An 18306-nucleotide genomic window follows, 5' to 3' on the forward strand; every position below is an offset into this window, starting at 1 on the left:
TCTAATGCCTTAGATAAATTGGTAGTAATGCAGTTCTAATCTAGGACATTTCCTTCTCATTGTTTAATTTATTTTATTATTAGGTGTGTAACTTTAGAATAACTTGAGCTCCTAGAATTTGAGGTTCACTGCTTTCAATTTAGTTGACCAGTATTTATTGAGCACCTACTATGTGCTCAGTGATGCACTGTGCTGCTTGGTAAGGTTATAAGGATGAAATCTCTCTGAGGAAGAATATAGTGTAATGATTTGGAGTGTTGCTAATTTTTTAAAAAAAGATTTTACTTATTTATTTGAGACAGAGAGAGAGAGAGTATGAGCGGGGGGAGGGGCAGTGGGAGAGGGAGAGGGAGAAGCAGACTCTCTGCTGAGCACAGAGCCAGCCAGACATGGGGCTGGATCCCAGGACCCTGAAGTCACGATCTTAGCCAAAGTCAAATGCTTAACCACCTGAGCCACCCAGGCGCCCTGGAGTGTTGCTGATTTAACTGCATGGGATGCATTTCGAATCCAGCTGTTCTGAAGAAGATGCTTTTTTCTTTTTTTTTTTTATGTTTAAGAATAATTCATCACTGGGGCGCCTGGGTGGCTCAGTTGGTTAAGCGGCTGCCTTCGGCTTGGGTCATGATCCCAGGGTCCTGGGATCAAGCCCCGCATCGGGCTCCTTGCTCCGTGGCTGCTTCTCCCTCTCCCTCTGCCTGCCGCTCCCTGTGCTTGTGCTCTCTCTCTCTCTCTCTCACTGTCAAATAAATAAATAAAAAATCTTTAAAAAAAATCCCTATCTCTCTCTCTAAAAAAAGAATAATTCATCACTGAAATAAGCTGTGGTCAGTAGATAGCTATTTACCCCAGATTTAATTCTTCGCCCTCACTAAAGATTTAGGTAACAGCATAAACTGATCTTTCTGTTCTTATAGCTGCATCAGAAAAGTGCAGATCCTTAATTCAGGGTCTAGTATTAGTAGAGGTAATGTGCAGCAAAATCTAAATAAATAAGCTACTCATCAAGATAACGGTTTACAGTTCATTATGAAGTCGTTGGTGAATCTTATTTGAAGCTACTATACCAATTCTGGAAAAGTATGTGTGGAGTGAGAATTTCTATACTAGATAAGAGTCCTACAGTAACTGAAAAATGATTCTGTGGTCTTTTCAGTGCTCTAGGAAATTAAACCAGGTAGGCTGAACTGTCTGATCTTTTGGTTTCTACTATGATTTATGATAATAATAGCACACAGCATTTGAGAAGATAGATTTTAGTATCCCCAATTTGGAGTGGAGGAACCTAGGATCCTTATGGTTAAGCACCTTGTCTGTGTTCCTATAGCCATAAATTTGTTGGCCCCCAAATCTATGTCAAATCTCCAGCTCCAAAATTTGTTCTTTTTAGTGTACAATGTGTTGACAGTTCTCACTAGCAGGATTGGCAGCTCAGTTTCTTTGAATAGTTTAACCAAAATAGAGAACTTCAGGATTTTTTCTGCCTTTTTATTTCCCTTTAATCAAGGTTATCCATTTCTTTCAATAGAACTTGGTTGTGAAATGATACCTTAAGTGAGTTATAAAGTTAAATTTTCCCTCTGGTATGACTTTTCAAGGTACTAGAGTTTTTATAGGTTCTGCTTTCATCTTCATCTTTTTTTCCTCAGACTTTAGCATAAAGACTTACAGTCTCTTCAAGACTTACAGGGAGAACCATCTGTTCCATGCATATGCTTGGAAGCAAAGACCAACTTTATAGATGAGCAGAAGATGCTGGCTGTGTCAACAGTTTGTTTTTGCTTTCTTATAAAACTCTGCAGGTAATAAGATGAAGAAATGTAATCTCAGTTATGTGTCTTTAGTTGTATGTGTATGTGTGTGTATGTCTGTGTGCATGTGTTGTGTGGTTTTTAAAGCAATTATAACACACTTGTAAATAAATTTTGTCCTCTGATAATAGTCTTCTTGGAGAGCATACAGTTTTCCCCAAAGCAATATATTAGAGCCATTTCATGGATCTTGTTGTTTCATAATTATTATTTACTATCCCAAAGAGTGTCATTCAATTTAATTATTTCTTCATCCAAGAAATTCTGTTAAATGCCTAAAGAATGCAAGAAACCATACTTAAGCAATCTACCCTTTTATTCCTCAGTCTTGTCTCTAAAGCAAGGATTCTCAGTCATGGCACTATTGACATTTGGTGCTGGATAACTCTTTGTTGTGGGGGCTGTGCAGTCTAGGATGTTTTGCAATATCCCTGGCCTATACCCATCAGATGCCAGTGGTCCCACCCCACCTTCTGCTTAAATTGTGACAACCAAAATGTTTCCAGACTTTGTCAGATGTCCCCTGGAAAACAAAACCATCACTACTCTAATGTCTGAATTAAAAATTTTTTAAAAATTATCACTCAGATGGTGAATAATTGCTTTCACTGAAAATAATGTAATAATGACCATGAAAGCTTTTGTAAAAGAGGATTTTCAAGAATATTATTCAGCCATCAGAAGAGATGAATATCTACCACTTACATCGATGTGGATGGAACTGGAGGGGATTATGCTAAGTGAAATAAGTCAAGCAGAGAAAGACAATTATCATATGGTTTCACTCATATGTGGAATATAAGGAATAGTGCAGAGGACAACAGGGGAAGGGAGGGAAAACTGAAGGGGAAGAAATCAGAGAGGGAGACAAACCATATGAGGCTCTTGACTCCGGGAAACAAACTGAGGGTTGCGGAAAGGGAGAGGGGTGGGGGGATGGGCAACTTGGTGATGGGCATTAAGGAGGGCACGTGATGTGATGAGCACTGGGTGTTGTATGCAGCTAATGAGTCATTGAACATTATATCAAAAACTAATGATGTACTATACATTGGCTAATTGAACTTAAATTAAAAAAAAAGAATACTCAGAGAGTGATTAGCACTACTGTATAACCTCCTGTGGTTATCTAAGTTATGAAATGTTTATTTAAAAATTATACCAGTCTAGGGTGCCTGGGTGGCTCAGTTGGTTAAGCGACTGCCTTCGGCTCAGGTCATGATCCTGGAGTCCCAGGATCGAGTCCTGCATCGGGCTCCCTGCTCAGCGAGGAGCCTGCTTCTCCCTCTAACCCTACCCGCCTCTCATGTACTCTCTCTCTCTCTCTCATTCTCACTCTCTCAAAATGAATAAATAAATATTTAAAAAAAATAAAAATAAAAATTATACCAGTCTATGCTTATATTTTATATCATTACTTGCCCTTGGCACTTTATTCATTTCTCCTAATGTGGCCTGTTGGGTTTGTGTTTTTTTTTTTTTTTTTGTGGCTGTTGGTTTTTAATCAGACATATTTAATCATCTAAAATAAACTTCAACTTAAAAATGTTTCTGTTATCTTCCGACATCTTCATCTTTTTATCTGCTTTTTCCATTTTTGGAAAGGGCAAGAATAGTCCATTGGAGACAACTGGGTGCTCATTTGACAGAAATTGCCAGAATATTTGAAAAGATCAAATGCAAACATCAGGATATGTGACTCCCATAATGATTTTCAGAAAAGTTATTGGAATACTGGCAGTGTCACTGGAATCAAACAAAAGCTAAAGGTAACTTTTTGTTTTGTCCACTTGTCTCTTAATGGGACTAAATTAATGAAATTATCTTAAGAGTACTGAAAGTTCAAGGTAAAATTCAAATGTAATTATCACTAATTACAAAGGCCTATTATTTGATATCCCTAAATTTGATTTCATCAAGTCTTATGTGAAATTATCTGAAATTAATGTAAAAGTGAAATTTCAGAGTTCTAGGAAAGATGGTTAATTGAGCAGATTGCCCTACCTGAAACATTCTCCAAAATGGACATAAATAAGCAAAAATAGAGTTGTAAGCTTCAGCCAAAAATGAAAGGGTAGGATTGACCCTAGCCCCATTCTAATTACTGCAAAGAGTATTTTCTTGATTTTAATAAAATCTGAACTAAATCAAAGTTGAGTGTCAAAGGCTGATATGTATATCCCCAATTTCAAACAGGTTCTAGGTTCTGCAAAGTAAGTGAGAAAGTTCAGAAAGACCTTATCAATAATGCTTACCTTAGAGTTAGAAGCACTAAGGATACAAATGGCAAATACCAAATTCAGGCTAATTTTCATACTTCAGAATAGAGAATGACAGGGGGAGGTGAGATTTTCATACTTCAGAATAAAGGATGAGAGGGGAGGTGAGGTTGATAGAGGATTGGGTTATTCTATCTTTGTTTTTCTCAACCTGACTTCCTGTTGTGGAAAAATCCATCCAGTTGTGCTGTTGACTCTGAAGAGGATAATTTCTAAAATCAAAAAGAATTACCCTCATGGATCTTAACATTAGCTCAGGCCAAGAGAGTCATCCAATTTGATAGGAGTGTTTGGAGACAATGTATTTGAGTTTAGGTTATCTCTGCTAGATTCATTATTCTCTACCAACCTCTTCCCACTTCCTAAAGCATCTGAAGGAATGAACAAACATAATATACAACCAATTTCTAGACTTCCAGCTCAGATTATAAAGTATGTTTTTAAAAAGCTCTTGAAAAACAGGAGAATCCAACCACTTTAATCATAGTAAATAGCAGAGATAACCAAATTGTTCTTCTCTTAGCTAAATGATGAGCACAACTTAGAACTTGTATATGAGGGCTACTAAAAATAAGGAAAATATACAGGAACATAAAAGGCAATGGAGGAATATATTTTGAAAGAAGAATTGCTTCAGGAAACTGAAGAACACTTTAAGAAAAAATAATTCTCAACACTCTCAAGGAGATAAAAGTGACCATACACTGTATGATAAGAGATCAAAGAAGAGTTTAAGAGATTAAGATATAGATAAAAGGACACCAAAGTAAGATTAAAAGACAGTTGGCAGAGGGGAGATGAGTAAAACTATTAAAATAATTAAAACCACATTAGATACAGGAAAATGTAGAGTGAATGATGCAGCAGATGGGCTCAATGACTTAGGGGCATTCTTGAGAAAAATCACATAAAATGCAGGAAGAGAGATTAAAAACTATTAGTGGAAATTTATTGATACAGAGGGAAAAAAAACTCATCCCAGAAATAAAAGACTTTAATCTACAGATTGAAAAGAATTTACTAAATACCAGGAAAAAGTAATAAAGACAGCATCCTAGTGACTTTTATGATTTAAAAATTTCTGTAAGTATTACTAGAGTAAGAAAAAAGTCACCTACAACGTTAAAAAAATTTAAGTTGGCCCCATATTTTTTTCTCAGACCCCAAATGACACTGTAATAATGTCTATAGAATGTTGAAGGGAAAAAATATAGGTGACTTAAGTTAAAAATTAGTAAGAAATTATTTAATAAAATAAAAATTTAAATAAAAAATATTTTTAAGAAGTAAGAAATTACACCCTCTATGAACCCGATGTAAAAGTTTACTTAGAGGATGAGTCAAAAGAAGAAATCCATAAATGGTAAAATCATATAGAAAGATTGGTGATGAGCATGTTAAACACAGAATCAAGCAGACTAGGGAGAAAGGATGTAATATTCAAATGTTTAAATAGAAGATATATCATTTAGAAATAGTAATTCAATGATAGTTAGCTGGGATAAAAAGTTAAAGAAGAGCCAGCAAAATGTAGTGTTTTGGTGGGGGTAGGCTTGGGAGGGAACATCATATTAACATGAGAATTGCTTCATCGTTCTTAGGGGAGTTTATTTTTGAAGTACGTAAATGGAAAATTATGGCTTCAGCATACTGGTGTATTTCATCAGTTGTAAAGAACATTTCTTTTCACATTTTAACGTCTCTGGACTTGGAATTTGTCTTCTAATCAGTTGTGACCTACAGTTATAATTGGCACCATATTTTCATTCTTGATCACTTAAAAATTACAATGCATCTTATAATTCTTGATATTTTATTTATATATTTATTTATTTATTTAGGGAGAGGGAGAAGATGAGAGAGGATCTTAAGCAGGCTCCACCTCCAGCGTGAAGCCTGACACAGGGCTCATCTCACGACCCAGAGATCATGACATGAGCTGAAATCAATCAACTGAGCCGCCCAGGCACCCCTAATTATAGACATTTTAAAGTGCGTTAAATGTAGATGTTAAACATATAAAGTCATCACTAATAAAACTAAAACTTGACAATTTTATGTATTTTTTAAATTAATGATCGAAAGGAAGAAGGGGAGTGAAAAAAAAAATAAGCCATAAAGCAAAAGATTGAAAACAAAAGAAATGCTGAGAGAGGAGGCAATAGAAAATACTAATAATAGTTAGGAGCTCAAACTATGGCATCAGACTGACGTGGGCTCAAATGGCAATGTTAGCAAATGTGAAGAAACAGTCAAATTATTTGTGTAGGAGTAACACTGACAATTAGAAAATTTCTTATTACACACTTCTGTGATCGAAGAAGTCAAAAGTGTAACTTGTGGAAATTTTTAAATAATGGTAATAAAAGCAAAACGTGTCAGCCTATGAGGTACAATTAAGAAGCATACTTCAAGGAAGGTTCATAACTTGAATATTTCCAGTTTTAATCTATCAAGAATGAAGAAACACTTATATACGTGTTTTTTTAAATCTGCAACAAAAGTATAGCAACAGGAACTAAATAATAATGATAAAACCATTAATCAATGAATTCAATATCAATTGGACTGATAGACTGAAAAGTGTTTTCTTTGATAATGTAAAAGTCATTAGCGTTAAGTTAGGGAAAGGAAGAAAGCCAGAAATATCCAAAATTAAAGATGAGAATTGGGAGATGACTTAAGATACAGACAAAATTGAATGCTACTGCTTTGCACAAATCTATACTACAAATTTGAAATTTTACTTACTTACTTTTAAAGATTTATTTATTTATTTGGGGGGGGCAGTGGGAGAGGGAGAGAGAGAGAGAGAGTCCTAAGCATACTCTGCACTGAGCACAGAGCCTCACATGGGGCTCGATCTCACGACCCTGAGATCATGACCTGAGCTAAAACCAAGAGTCGAACGCTTAACAGACTGTACCACCCAGCTGCCCCTACAAATTTGAAATTTTATTTTATTTTATTTTATTTTATTTTTTTAAAGATTTTATTTATTTATTTGAGAGAGAGAGAATGAGAGATAGAGAGCACGAGAGGGGAGAGGGTCAGAGGGAGAAGCAGACTCCCTGCTGAGCAGGGAGCCCGATGCGGGACTCGATCCTGGGACTCCAGGATCATGACCTGAGCCGAAGGCAGTCGCTTAACCAACTGAGCCACCCAGGCGCCCACAAATTTGAAATTTTAGATGAAATATCTGATTTTCTAGTAAATTTTAAGCAGATTTAAAAGGAGATAGGAAAATTGAAACAAACAAAAAAAGAATAAAACTGTTACGAAGAGCATATCCATCCCTATGTCTTAACTAAAATGCCTTCTAGATGGCTTAATGGATGAATTCTGCTTAACTAATAGGGAACAGGTAATATTAATGCCATTAAAACTGTCCTTGATCTTGGAGACAGAAGGCATAATTAATAATTTCATTCCTGAGACAATGTAATATTGGTATAAAAACCTGACCTTAAAAAGTAAAAAAAAAAAAAAAAAAAAATCTGCAAGTCAATCTTGCACATTGATGAAAATCATCTTTAAAAATTCAGCAAATGCAAAAAAAAAATTCAGCAAATGCAATAAACCAGTGTATTAAAAAGATCATAAACCATGGCCAAATGAAATTTATCTCGGAATGCAGGGTTAGTTCAATATAATTCTGAGATTATATTGAAATAAAAAAGATTACATTTTTGAATACCTAAAACATTTGATATAATTGAGTCCTATATAAAATCCTTAGGTAAACACGAATGGATAAACAATTTCTTAAATGTGTGTGTGTGTATGTGTGTGTAAAACAAGACAAAGGTTGTTTCCTAGCATCATTATTTAATGATTTTCTTCTGGAAAGTGCTAGCTAAGGCAATTATGTAAGAGCAACAAATTATAAATACTGTGAAAAGAAGTGGTAAAATTATTACTACTTGCCGATTATATGGTCTAAAATCTGAAATACCATGAACCTTAACCAAGGAACAATTGACTAGAAACAAAAAGTATATAATTTATTAAATACATTAATTTGTGGTTATCCATGTTTATACCCAAACCTGCAAAATGTACTGGATATAAAAATCACATTCATAATAGCAACAAAAAGATTAGAACATTTAGGAATAAACATGAAATATGTGTGTGTGTATATATATAAGGGAATTTATAAAACTCTACTGAGTATCATAATCTTTTCATACAGTAAAATGTTTGTAAAAATGTCAAATATCCATTAATCAAAAGCAACACAATAAAAATCCCAGTGGGATTTGCATTGGATTTATTACAGTTATGTAAAATTTATCTGGAAGAAAGAATGTGAGGGAAGGAATGATCAGTTAAGTTCTAAGAAAGAAAATTAGAACACACTTTTTTTACCTAGTTTGGAAGGCTACACTTGCAGGGATATGAATATGTAGTTCCATGGAGTAGAGTAGTTAATACAGAAATAGAGCCAAGACTACTTGGGAATTTAATATCTGATAAATATATTTCAGATCACTGGGAACAAGGATGGATTATTGAATAAATGGTTTAGCAATAGGCTTAAGATGGGGAAAAATTCCTTTCACTGCTCCTACACCAAAGATTTAAATATATGTTTTTAAAAAGTCGCAACAGTATTGGAAGAAAATGTAGTGGAGGTTTTCTTATTGTGGTACAAAACTCAGGGGCCATAAAGGAGAAATCTTATGTTTGATTGTGAAAACTCTTAATACTTCTCTGTCAAAATCACTATAAACAGTCAGAAATCTAATAGGAACAGACAGATCTAATTTCATAATAAATGGCATGCTCTTATATATTAAGAGCATATAATATTAAAAGCATATACGATGCTTCTTAGATAATTGAATTAAAATACTATCAATGAAAAATGTACATGATCAGGATAGACTAGGTACATGTTCAAATATTCTTTAACCCTCCAGTGCCATAAAATAATGGAGCAGATACATTTTCTGAGTGGAAATAAATTAGTAGCAATGCAAGGAAAGAAGGAAGTGTAACTGGTGCCGTCCCTATCTTCTTGGCCCTGGGAACCGCTCTCGGGCCACAGCCCCTCATCCTTTGAAAATATACACCTGCTCAAAGTTCTCTCCACCCCCTACTTGGTCAGGAGCACCTGTCAGCTGTTGAACCAATCACTGTCTGCAGTGGTACCAAAACAGCAGCTTGGCAGCCCCGTGTACCCTGACCTCACTTATTCCTTGATGCAGCTTCTAACCTGGCGTCATTTAAAGGGACATCCGTACAGCAGCCAAGTTCTTAGGGCTGGGGCAGCCGCGGTTGGGGTAGCTGGCTCTGGCGCTGGAATTGGGACTGTGTTGGGGAGCCTCATCATTGATTATGCCAGGAACCCCTCTCTGAAGCAACAACTCTTCTCCTATGCCATTTTGGGCTGTTCCCTCATGGAGATCATGGGGCTCTTTTGCCTGATGGTGGCCTTTCTCATCCTCTTCACCATGTGAAAGAGCCATCTTCTCTTCCCATGGGTCTTTCTCCTTTGTCTTGTCTGCCTTGTATGTTCCTTTTCTTGTATGTCCCCAGACAGGCTGGGGAAAATGGTTGACTTAGGGTTTGACAAAGGAAAGACAAATAAATACTGTGTTAATAAGAAAAAAAAAAAAAGAATGCCTTTGGCACACAAGGTAGGGGATTATATATATGAAATTATTTGGGGAGAGATTACTGAGAGAATACTGGAGTAAACCAATTCTCTAAAGGTCAAGTATGAAATTGCTCTTGAGCCAGTGTACCAAAAAGAGAGCCAGCATGTTGACTCCTTATTCTTTTATGTCCCTGCTGACTAGCTCAGTTCTAGGGTGATCAGGATAAGGGTACTGAGCATAATGTAAGCAGATGGCTCCCTGGATTTCTCTAGACTCCAGCCTATTTATATAGTACCCCAGGAGAGAAAGCCCATGCTTCCTTCTCTGCAGTGATGTCAGTGAATAGAACTGGCAAGACAACATGAGTATGTAACCTCCTGATACCCATGGTAACACTTCTCAGAAACTATCTTGAGTTATCAGCATAAGCTTAACTCTTCTGCAGATGAATCATATTCTTCATGCCTTATTTCTTTTTTCAGTGGCATAACTCCCTCTCAAACTCTTCACCAATACCCAAGGTGTAGTTAACCAGAGCATATCTGGCCCAATTTTTACTTATTGTCTATTTCATATTTTTTTCTCATTGTCATGGTGTGGGGTCCTATTACCAAGGCAACTAGGAATCGATTATGTGCCATGTATCTTTTAGTAACCCTTTTAACTCCTTTTTGTATGATTATTTCTGTTTCCCTAGCTACCCTCATGCATGATTAAAAGGGTTCAAATCATTCTAAGGTTCTGACCGCCTTTTCTAGTAGTTATACTTTTGTCTTCCTCCAGAAGGCCTGACCTTTTTCCTGCAAGGTTTGTCTTACCTCTACAGAATTCTTCCAAATTCAGTGATGTCTTCTTGACATCTTTCCCTTTTCCTGTAATAAGTATCCTTTCTGATAATTCTTACTCAACACTGTTGACACTAATAGAGAATGGACTGTGGGACAATTGTCCGTGTGATTTTTCTTGGAGAGAAGTTGGGGCCCAGTGGCTCTCTAACCCTTTCCAACTTCTTTTCAATGGACAGTTGAGAAGTGGCTCATGTGTCAACAAAGTGTGTGTGGGTACACAGCTGACTTGATAAGGTGGTCCCTATGTAGATACTGCCCCTTAAGGAGATGGGCATCACTCACAGCCTAAATATATACTGCCACTTCATTCTCCTCGGAAACGTGTCCCATCCTGTACCACAGTCACTGGGGACATCTTACTGTAGATATAACCAGCATTAACAGAAAGATAAGTAGATTCTTAGATGCAAAGGTGAACAGACAAATCAAGCCAATAATTGAGGAAACCAACATGAAAGGTAGGCACTAAATGACAAAGAGAAGAACTAACATCCGGCTTAGAAGAACTTTCAAAAGTAAGTTTAATTAAATCCTCAGAGAAATTCTAAAGAATGGAAATTTCAAAATTAAAAATACACTAAATGAATTTTAAAAACACTCTATTAGCTAAATAGAATAGACACAGCTCAAGAATCATCTAGTAAGCTTGGGAAAATGAGTATTAGCAACATTGGATTCTAGAAGAAAGTGAATCAGTATCATTATATTTCTGAAGGAAAATCATTTTGAAATTAGACTTCTGTTATGCCTGAACTTGTACTTATAGTGGCACAGCAAAATAAAGACATTGTTGGATGTGGCAGAGCTCAAAAGCCTTCCCATCTTTCTCTGCAATCACTCAGGAATATATATTGGCAAAGTTTAACATACATCCAGGCAAGAACAATGAACAAAGAAATCAGTAAATTTATACTTAAAACTAAATGATATTCATGTATATTGTAAATGGCAGATCTCAAAAAATCTCAACCTGTAGTGGATATGAGGTAGGAGAAAAGGAAGAGAAAGCATCCAAGATTTTGGGTTTATTGCACTGGAGACTGTCAATATTGATTACCTCTAGATACAACTGAAATACATTTTTTAAATGTTTTAAAAATTTCAGGGTAGCAATTAAAAATAGTATAACAAAAATGTATAACAGAAGAGGGAAAAACAGAAATAGGGGAATTTAACCAATCCAGATTAGGAGAAGGTAAAAAGGAAGTGTGATAAAAGAGAAAATATGAAATAACATGGTGGTAATAAGTCCAAATATGTCAAAAATGACACCTAATGTGAAAATTGTAAAATTTCCTTTTAAACATAAAGACTGTCAGATTTGCCTTAAGTCAAAATTTGACTTTGTGTTGTTCGTAAGAAATATTACTCAAATGAAAAAGAATGGAAAGATACAAAATAAATGTGTGAGAAAATATTCCAGGCAGATGTAAGAAAAAGAAAGCAATATTAACATTATAAAAAATAGAACTAAGGCAAACAACCTCAAAATTAGGTAAGAGAGGTATATGTCACATCATAAAAAAAATAAATAAACAATACACCAGGAAGATTAAAAGGGAAAAACTGTATGATCACCTCTCAAGTATTGAAAACAGTTTAATACTTTAACATTTGGTATAATTTAATGGCTATTCCTAAGCCGAACAAGCTAATAGTGAACAGAAACTCCATTAATTTAATAATTGCTGTTTACCGGGGATGTGGAATAAACATCATGCCAGAGCCAGAACAAACAAGGCCATTGTTACCAGTGCCATTCAGTTTTTTCCGGAGGTCCAAGCCAGTGGAGTAAGACAAGAAAAATAATAAGCAGTGGAACTGTTGGAAAGGAGGTGAGAAAGGTCCAGTTTGTAGACAGTGTGATTATCCACTGGACATGATCCAAGACAACCAATTGCAAACGGATTAGAATTAGTAAGAGTTTAGTAATAGTGCCAGATACAATATTATGTATCATGTTCTTCAGCTTGTCTCTTCCTTATACTGTATTACAAAATGTGATGAAAATGGATTGCATTCACTATTGCAAGAAAAATGATGAAATAGGTAGAAATAAATATGACAAGAAGTATGTACGACATGTAAGAGGAAACTTTAAAATTTTAATGAGGGGCCAAGAAGAAAACCAGATTATTAGCAGGAAGACAAAGAAAACCAGATTATTAGCAGGAAGACAAAGAAAACCAGATTATTAGCAGGAAGACAAATCCATTCCTGGGTTGAAAGATTCAGGATATGAAATAATCAGTATAAAGCAATAGCATCTAAAATAGTGAGGTGTAGTGATAGAAAAAGATAATAATGTAGAATAGACCAAAATTATATTTTTAAAGTGCTTGACCATATAAAAATTGAAATTCATATATGATGCAAGATGCTATAATCAAAAATTAAAGACAATTCTAGATAATTAAAGACAAACCAAGAAAATATTTATATATAACAAAAGATTAAGATATAAATCTTATAAATTATTAAGAAAAAGCTCAATAGAAAAATTGGGAAAGAAGGTGTATAGATATTTTACAAAAGAAGAACCAGAAATGACTGGTGAGTAAATGAAAAGATTTTCAGCCCTCAATAGTAATCAGAAAAATGAAGTTCAAAATCAAAATAAAACATTTTTCTTATCAGATTGGCATAAATGATAAAGATTGATGGAATACAGAAAAATCAGTTCTTTTCTACATTTTGATGATATAAAGCCTTTTTGGGGGGGGGCCTGGGTGGCTCAGTCGATTAGGTGTCCTGCTCTTGGTTTCTGCTCATTCGTGACCTCAGGATGTTGGGATTGAGCCTCACATTGAGCTCTATGCTCAGCGCAGGGTCTACTTGAGATTCTCTCTCTCCCTCTCCCTCTACCCTCCCCACCCCCTCTAAAATAAATAAATAAATCTTAAAAAAAAAATAAAGCTCTCTTGGAGCACAACCTAACAGTATCTAGCAAAACTTAAAGTGCACAATGAGATACCACCTCACACCAGTCAGAATGGCTAAAATTAACAAGTCAGGAAACGACAGATGTTGGTGAGGATGCAGAGAAAGGAGAACCCTCCTACACTGTTGGTGGGCATACAAGCTTGCAAGCTGGTGCAGCCACTCTGGAAAACAGTATGGAGGTTCCTCAAAAAGACCCAGCAATTGCACTACTGGGTATTTACCCCAAAAATAGAAATGTAGTGATCCGAAGGGGTATGTGCACCCCAATGTTTATAGCAGCAATGTTCACAATAGCCAAACTATGGAAAGAGCCAAGATGCCCATCAACAGATGAATGGATAAAGAAGAAGTGGCATACACACACACACACACACACACACACACACACACACACACACAATGGAATATTATCCATCAAAAAAACACAAAATCTTGCCATTTGCAATGATTTGGATGGAACTAGAGGGTATTATGCTAAGCAAAATAAGTCAATCAGAGAAAGACATGTATCATATGACCTCACTGATATGAGGAATTCTTAATCTCAGGAAACAAACTGAGGGTTGCTGGAGTGGTGGGGGGTGGGAGGGATGGGGTGGCTGGGTGATAGACAGTGGGGAGGATATGTGCTATGGTGAGCACTGTGAATTGTGCAAGACTGATGAAACACAGACCTGTACCTCTGAAACAAATAATACATTATATGTTAAAAAAAGAAAAAAGATAGTAGGAAGTGAAAAATGAAGCGGGGGCAATCAGAGGGGGAGACGAACCATGAGAGACTATGGACTCTGAGAAACAAACTGAGGGTTCTAGAGGGGAGGGGGCGGGGGATGGGTTAGCCTGGTGATGGGTATTAAAGTGGGCACGTATTGAATGGAGCACTGGGTGTTATACATAAACAATGAATCATGGCACACTACATCAAAAACTAATGATGTAATGTATGGTGATTAACATAACATAATAAAATAAAATTTTAAAAAAGTGCACATTCGTAGAGTCAGCAGTTTCATCTTGTACCCATTGAAGATCAGTATACATAAATATTCATCATAACGTTGTTGCATAAAAAATTGAAAACAATTCAGGTGCCCATTAATAGGGGGCTTATAAGGTAAATTATAGTATATACCATAGTAAATACTTAGAATAATATTTGACTTTTTAAAAGAACACAGTGATGTGGTAAGTTCCTATTTGATAAGATTAAATTACAGAACAGTAGATTTATTATGACCTCATGTTTTAAGAAAAAAATATATGTGCTTGTACATGTATGAAAATACATAAAAGTCAGACTGGAAAATGTATTCCATGCTGTTAGGCATTTCTCTGGAAGGGAGTTGGTTTAGTGAGTAAACGTGAAGAACGATTTTCACATTTTGCTCTATTCATTATTTTGAGTCTTTTATAATAACAATGTAATAAAAAAAACAGAAGAAACGTGTGCAAATGGCAAAAAGCAATACAGAGGCCAAATAAGTAAGCATACTCATGCTCATGATTATAGAAATGCAAATGAAAACATCAGTGAGATTTTTCATGTGTCATATGGGTAAAGATTGAAAATACCCAGTCTTGACAGCATTGTGACCAAAAAAAGTACTGATATGTTGTTTGTTATAATATGAATTTTTAGTAGGCAGTTTACTTCATTTATTAAAATTCTGTGTCCGTGCCCTTTTACTTAGAAATTTCATTCTTATATATTATTTTCAAGACATCATCACGAATAGGCAACAATATATCTGTAAGAATGTTCTTTAGATAGCATTTTTTTAAACAATGATATGGAAATAATAAGGACTTAAACAGATATTGATTGATACATCCATGTAATTAAAGATACAGATCAATATAAATGCACATTAAAATTTATTTAAGATACATGTTAGGAATTAGAGAAAGACATCATACGGTTTCACTCATGCGTGGAATATAAGGAATAACGCAGAGGACCACAGGGGAAGGGAGGGAAAACTGAATGGGAAGAAATCAGAGGGAGACCAACCATGAGGGATTCTTGACTCAGGGAAACAAATTGAGGGTGGTGGAAAGGGAGGTGGGTGGGGAGATGGGCACTGGGGAGGGCATGTGATGTGATGAGCACTGGATGTTGTATGCAGCTAGTGCATCATTGAACATTATATCAGAACTAATGATATACTGTATGTTGGCTAATTAAAAAAAGATACGTGTTAGGTTTTTTTTAAAAGTATGTTATAAGTTAGTTTGTTTTGTCTAGTGTCATCTCATTTTTCCAGAATATGTGTGTGTGTGTGTGTGTGTGTGTGTGTGTGTGCGCGCGCGCACAAGATGTATTGGTTAGAAAAAAGAATTCTAGAGGTCAGTCTGTTATCTCTGCAATGTAGAATTTACAAGGGACTTTGCCTTTCTTCCTTAAACATTTCTATAATGTTTAATGACTTTTTTTTTTACCACAATTATGCATTGCTTTTGTCATCAGAGTGCCACTAATATAGCATTTGAGTTCTACATTCTTTAGGAATTTGCCTGTTATTAAAATAAAAAATTGTTCTTTTGTGATTTTTTTAAAAGCTGAGTACTGTGTTTATGTAACAATTTTCTCTTGTTTTCATTTATTTTTCATCCCTTTAGTTATCATTAGTAACGATAATATTTAATATTTATTAAATGTGTACTCTGTGCCAGACACTGTGAATTACAAACTGCACCTATTTTAACCCAACCAGTTCTTGGATTATTACTGTTGTTTGTCCTGTAGAGCAGCAGTTCTCAAACTTTCTGGTTTTGGGAACTATTCATACTCCCCAAAATTACTGAGTACACCAAAGGACTTTTGTTTGTTTGTTTATATCTATCCATGTATGCCATATTAGGAATTGTCTTAGAAGACTTTAAGTATTTATTATTTTATTTTAAAAGAGTAATAATAAACCCAATATAATAATGTTTTAATGAATAATGACTATTTTCTAAACAAATTTACTCTTCTGAGCATCATTGTTTTACATTTTTGCAAATCCTTTTACTGTCTAGCTTCATAGAAGACAGCTGATTTCTTACAGCTTCCGCATTCAGTCTGTTGTGATTAATTGTTCTAGTAGATTGTATCATTCGCAGATATTCAGTTCCCTTCCCTGTGTAGCCTTGGCCATATGACTTGCTCTGATTAGTGAAATGGAAGTGTTTCAGATGTTACTTCTCAGAAGAAGCTGTGAGAGACATTCTGTGGTTCTTCCATCACTCTTTTCCCTCTGCCACGTGCATAGAATGTCCCAAAGCGTAGCTGCCCCATTTCCAACTTGGTTCTAGAATAAAAATGACATTAAGCAGAGCAGCTGATCCCTAGCTAACAATAATTTGGGTGAGGATTAAGCTTTAGTTGTAAAACACTGAGATTTAGGGGTTGTTTTTTGTTGTATCATAACTGAGTATAAGCTGACTGATACAGAAGTTGATAACTAAATGGGATACTGCTTTAATAAACAGACATACAAAAATACCTAAAATATCTGACATTGACCTCGGGGCTAGGCAGAAGGTGGTTCCCATGATAAAACTTTTGGTGAAATTTGTCACCTAAGGTAACTGGAAATCAGATAATATGCCAGATTGAGTATGTGGTATTAGGCAGTAGGAGAGCTTGGGAAACAAAATGTGACCAATGTTCTCTGGTTTCTATTGCCTTCATTTGTTTACCAAACAGAGATAAACTCAGGAGAGAATTGGCCTGTTTATTAACAGGGAGTAAAGGGAATAGGGAGAATCTAGAAATTCTAGCAATTGAAGAGTCACCATGTTTAACTATTTCTCATTTTCAACTGATAAAATATATAATTGAAAATTATATGAATGGATGGAAACCCATTATATTTCACCCACCCATCAAAGACCACATTAGAGCTAAAGCCAGCACACTTGCGTTAAAACCTCAGATTCAATTAAAGTTGAGTACCCAGCAAGAATCAAGAAAAATGAATGTCTTCCCAGAGGGCAGAGCCAACGGCCTCAGAAAGCAGTGAACAAGGAAGTCACTGCAGGCCCCAATTAAGGAATGTTCTTTACTCCCAGGGCAAGTGGCTCTTACAACTTCTGTCCAGCAAAGTTTCAGAATTCACATGGATAAGAGACTGCTGTGTGTTTCCTATCTTCCCCTTTCCAAATTGAAAATTATTCCAGTTGTGGTATTCCTGTTCTGCAATTATAGGTTGGATGTTTGAGGGGCAGCTCACTTGTCTTTTTGGTTTATTGGTCTTCAGAGTAAAAAGTGCCAGATTTGGACTTTAAAAAGAGTCTGTTACAAGATTATGGCCTTTTTTGTGACTCTGTTGGCATGATTGGATAGGAGTTTCTGGTTATCCCCTCTGGGGAGCAGGGTGTGTGTATTTTGTATGCAGAAGGAAAAAGCAAATACTGGTTGGCAGATTGTGGTCTTATTATTTTTTCTAATTATTTACTGCCTCTCCTTGTGAGAGAATTAAAATTCTCTACCCAGTGACCTCAAGCTTGGCCACGTAACTTCCTGTGTCCAATGAAATGTAAGCAGAGTGGATGGATGTCACCTTCCAGCAGAATCCTTGAGAATCATTACATTGTCTGCTATGGCTATCTTCCCTCTGTGCCAGGAAGGGGCTGCTTCTGCAGCCTGGCCCCCAGCTGACAATGTAACATGAGTAAGAAATAAATCTTTGTAGTTGTAAACCACGAAGATTTGGGAATTATTTGTTATTACAGCTTGTATAACCTAGTGTGAGTTGTCTGATAAATCAATATTGGTCAAAGTTTTTGTTTTCACCTCTAGAGTCCTGAAGATGCTAAACCTCCAAAATCT

The 18306-nt window shown here is 35.7% G+C and overlaps 1 protein-coding gene, 1 long non-coding RNA gene and 1 pseudogene across 8 annotated transcripts in view; 2 read left to right on the plus strand and 1 right to left on the minus strand.

Annotated features, from left to right (window-relative positions):
• EXOC6B (exocyst complex component 6B) overlaps positions 1-18306 on the plus strand; it is a 610253-nt gene that overhangs the window by 375283 nt on the left and 216664 nt on the right. The window contains exons 19-20 of one of the 7 annotated variants that reach the window (XR_003524522.1): positions 3417-3580; positions 5932-5965. The exons of 4 other annotated variants lie outside the window; for them this stretch is intronic. Coding sequence is in view for 1 of the 3 variants with exons in the window: in XM_027620971.1 (XP_027476772.1) it covers positions 1650-1661 (12 nt within the window). In the remaining 2 variants the exon portion in view is untranslated. Of the gene's footprint in view, positions 1-1649; positions 2471-3416; positions 3581-5931; positions 5966-18306 lie in introns of those variants that run through there. 2 more of the 7 variants (XR_003524523.1, XM_027620971.1) reach the window with 2 other exon arrangements.
• On the plus strand, positions 7422-9555 carry LOC118357249 (annotated as a pseudogene).
• LOC113937167 overlaps positions 16459-18306 on the minus strand; it is a 48994-nt gene continuing 47146 nt past the window's right edge. Inside the window, exon 4 of the long non-coding RNA XR_003524526.1 lies at positions 16459-16783. This is a non-coding gene — a long non-coding RNA (uncharacterized LOC113937167). The remainder of the gene's footprint in view (positions 16784-18306) is intronic.

Source organism: Zalophus californianus, chromosome 8 (assembly GCF_009762305.2).
Source record: "Zalophus californianus isolate mZalCal1 chromosome 8, mZalCal1.pri.v2, whole genome shotgun sequence".
Classification (NCBI taxonomy): Eukaryota; Metazoa; Chordata; class Mammalia; order Carnivora; family Otariidae; genus Zalophus; species Zalophus californianus.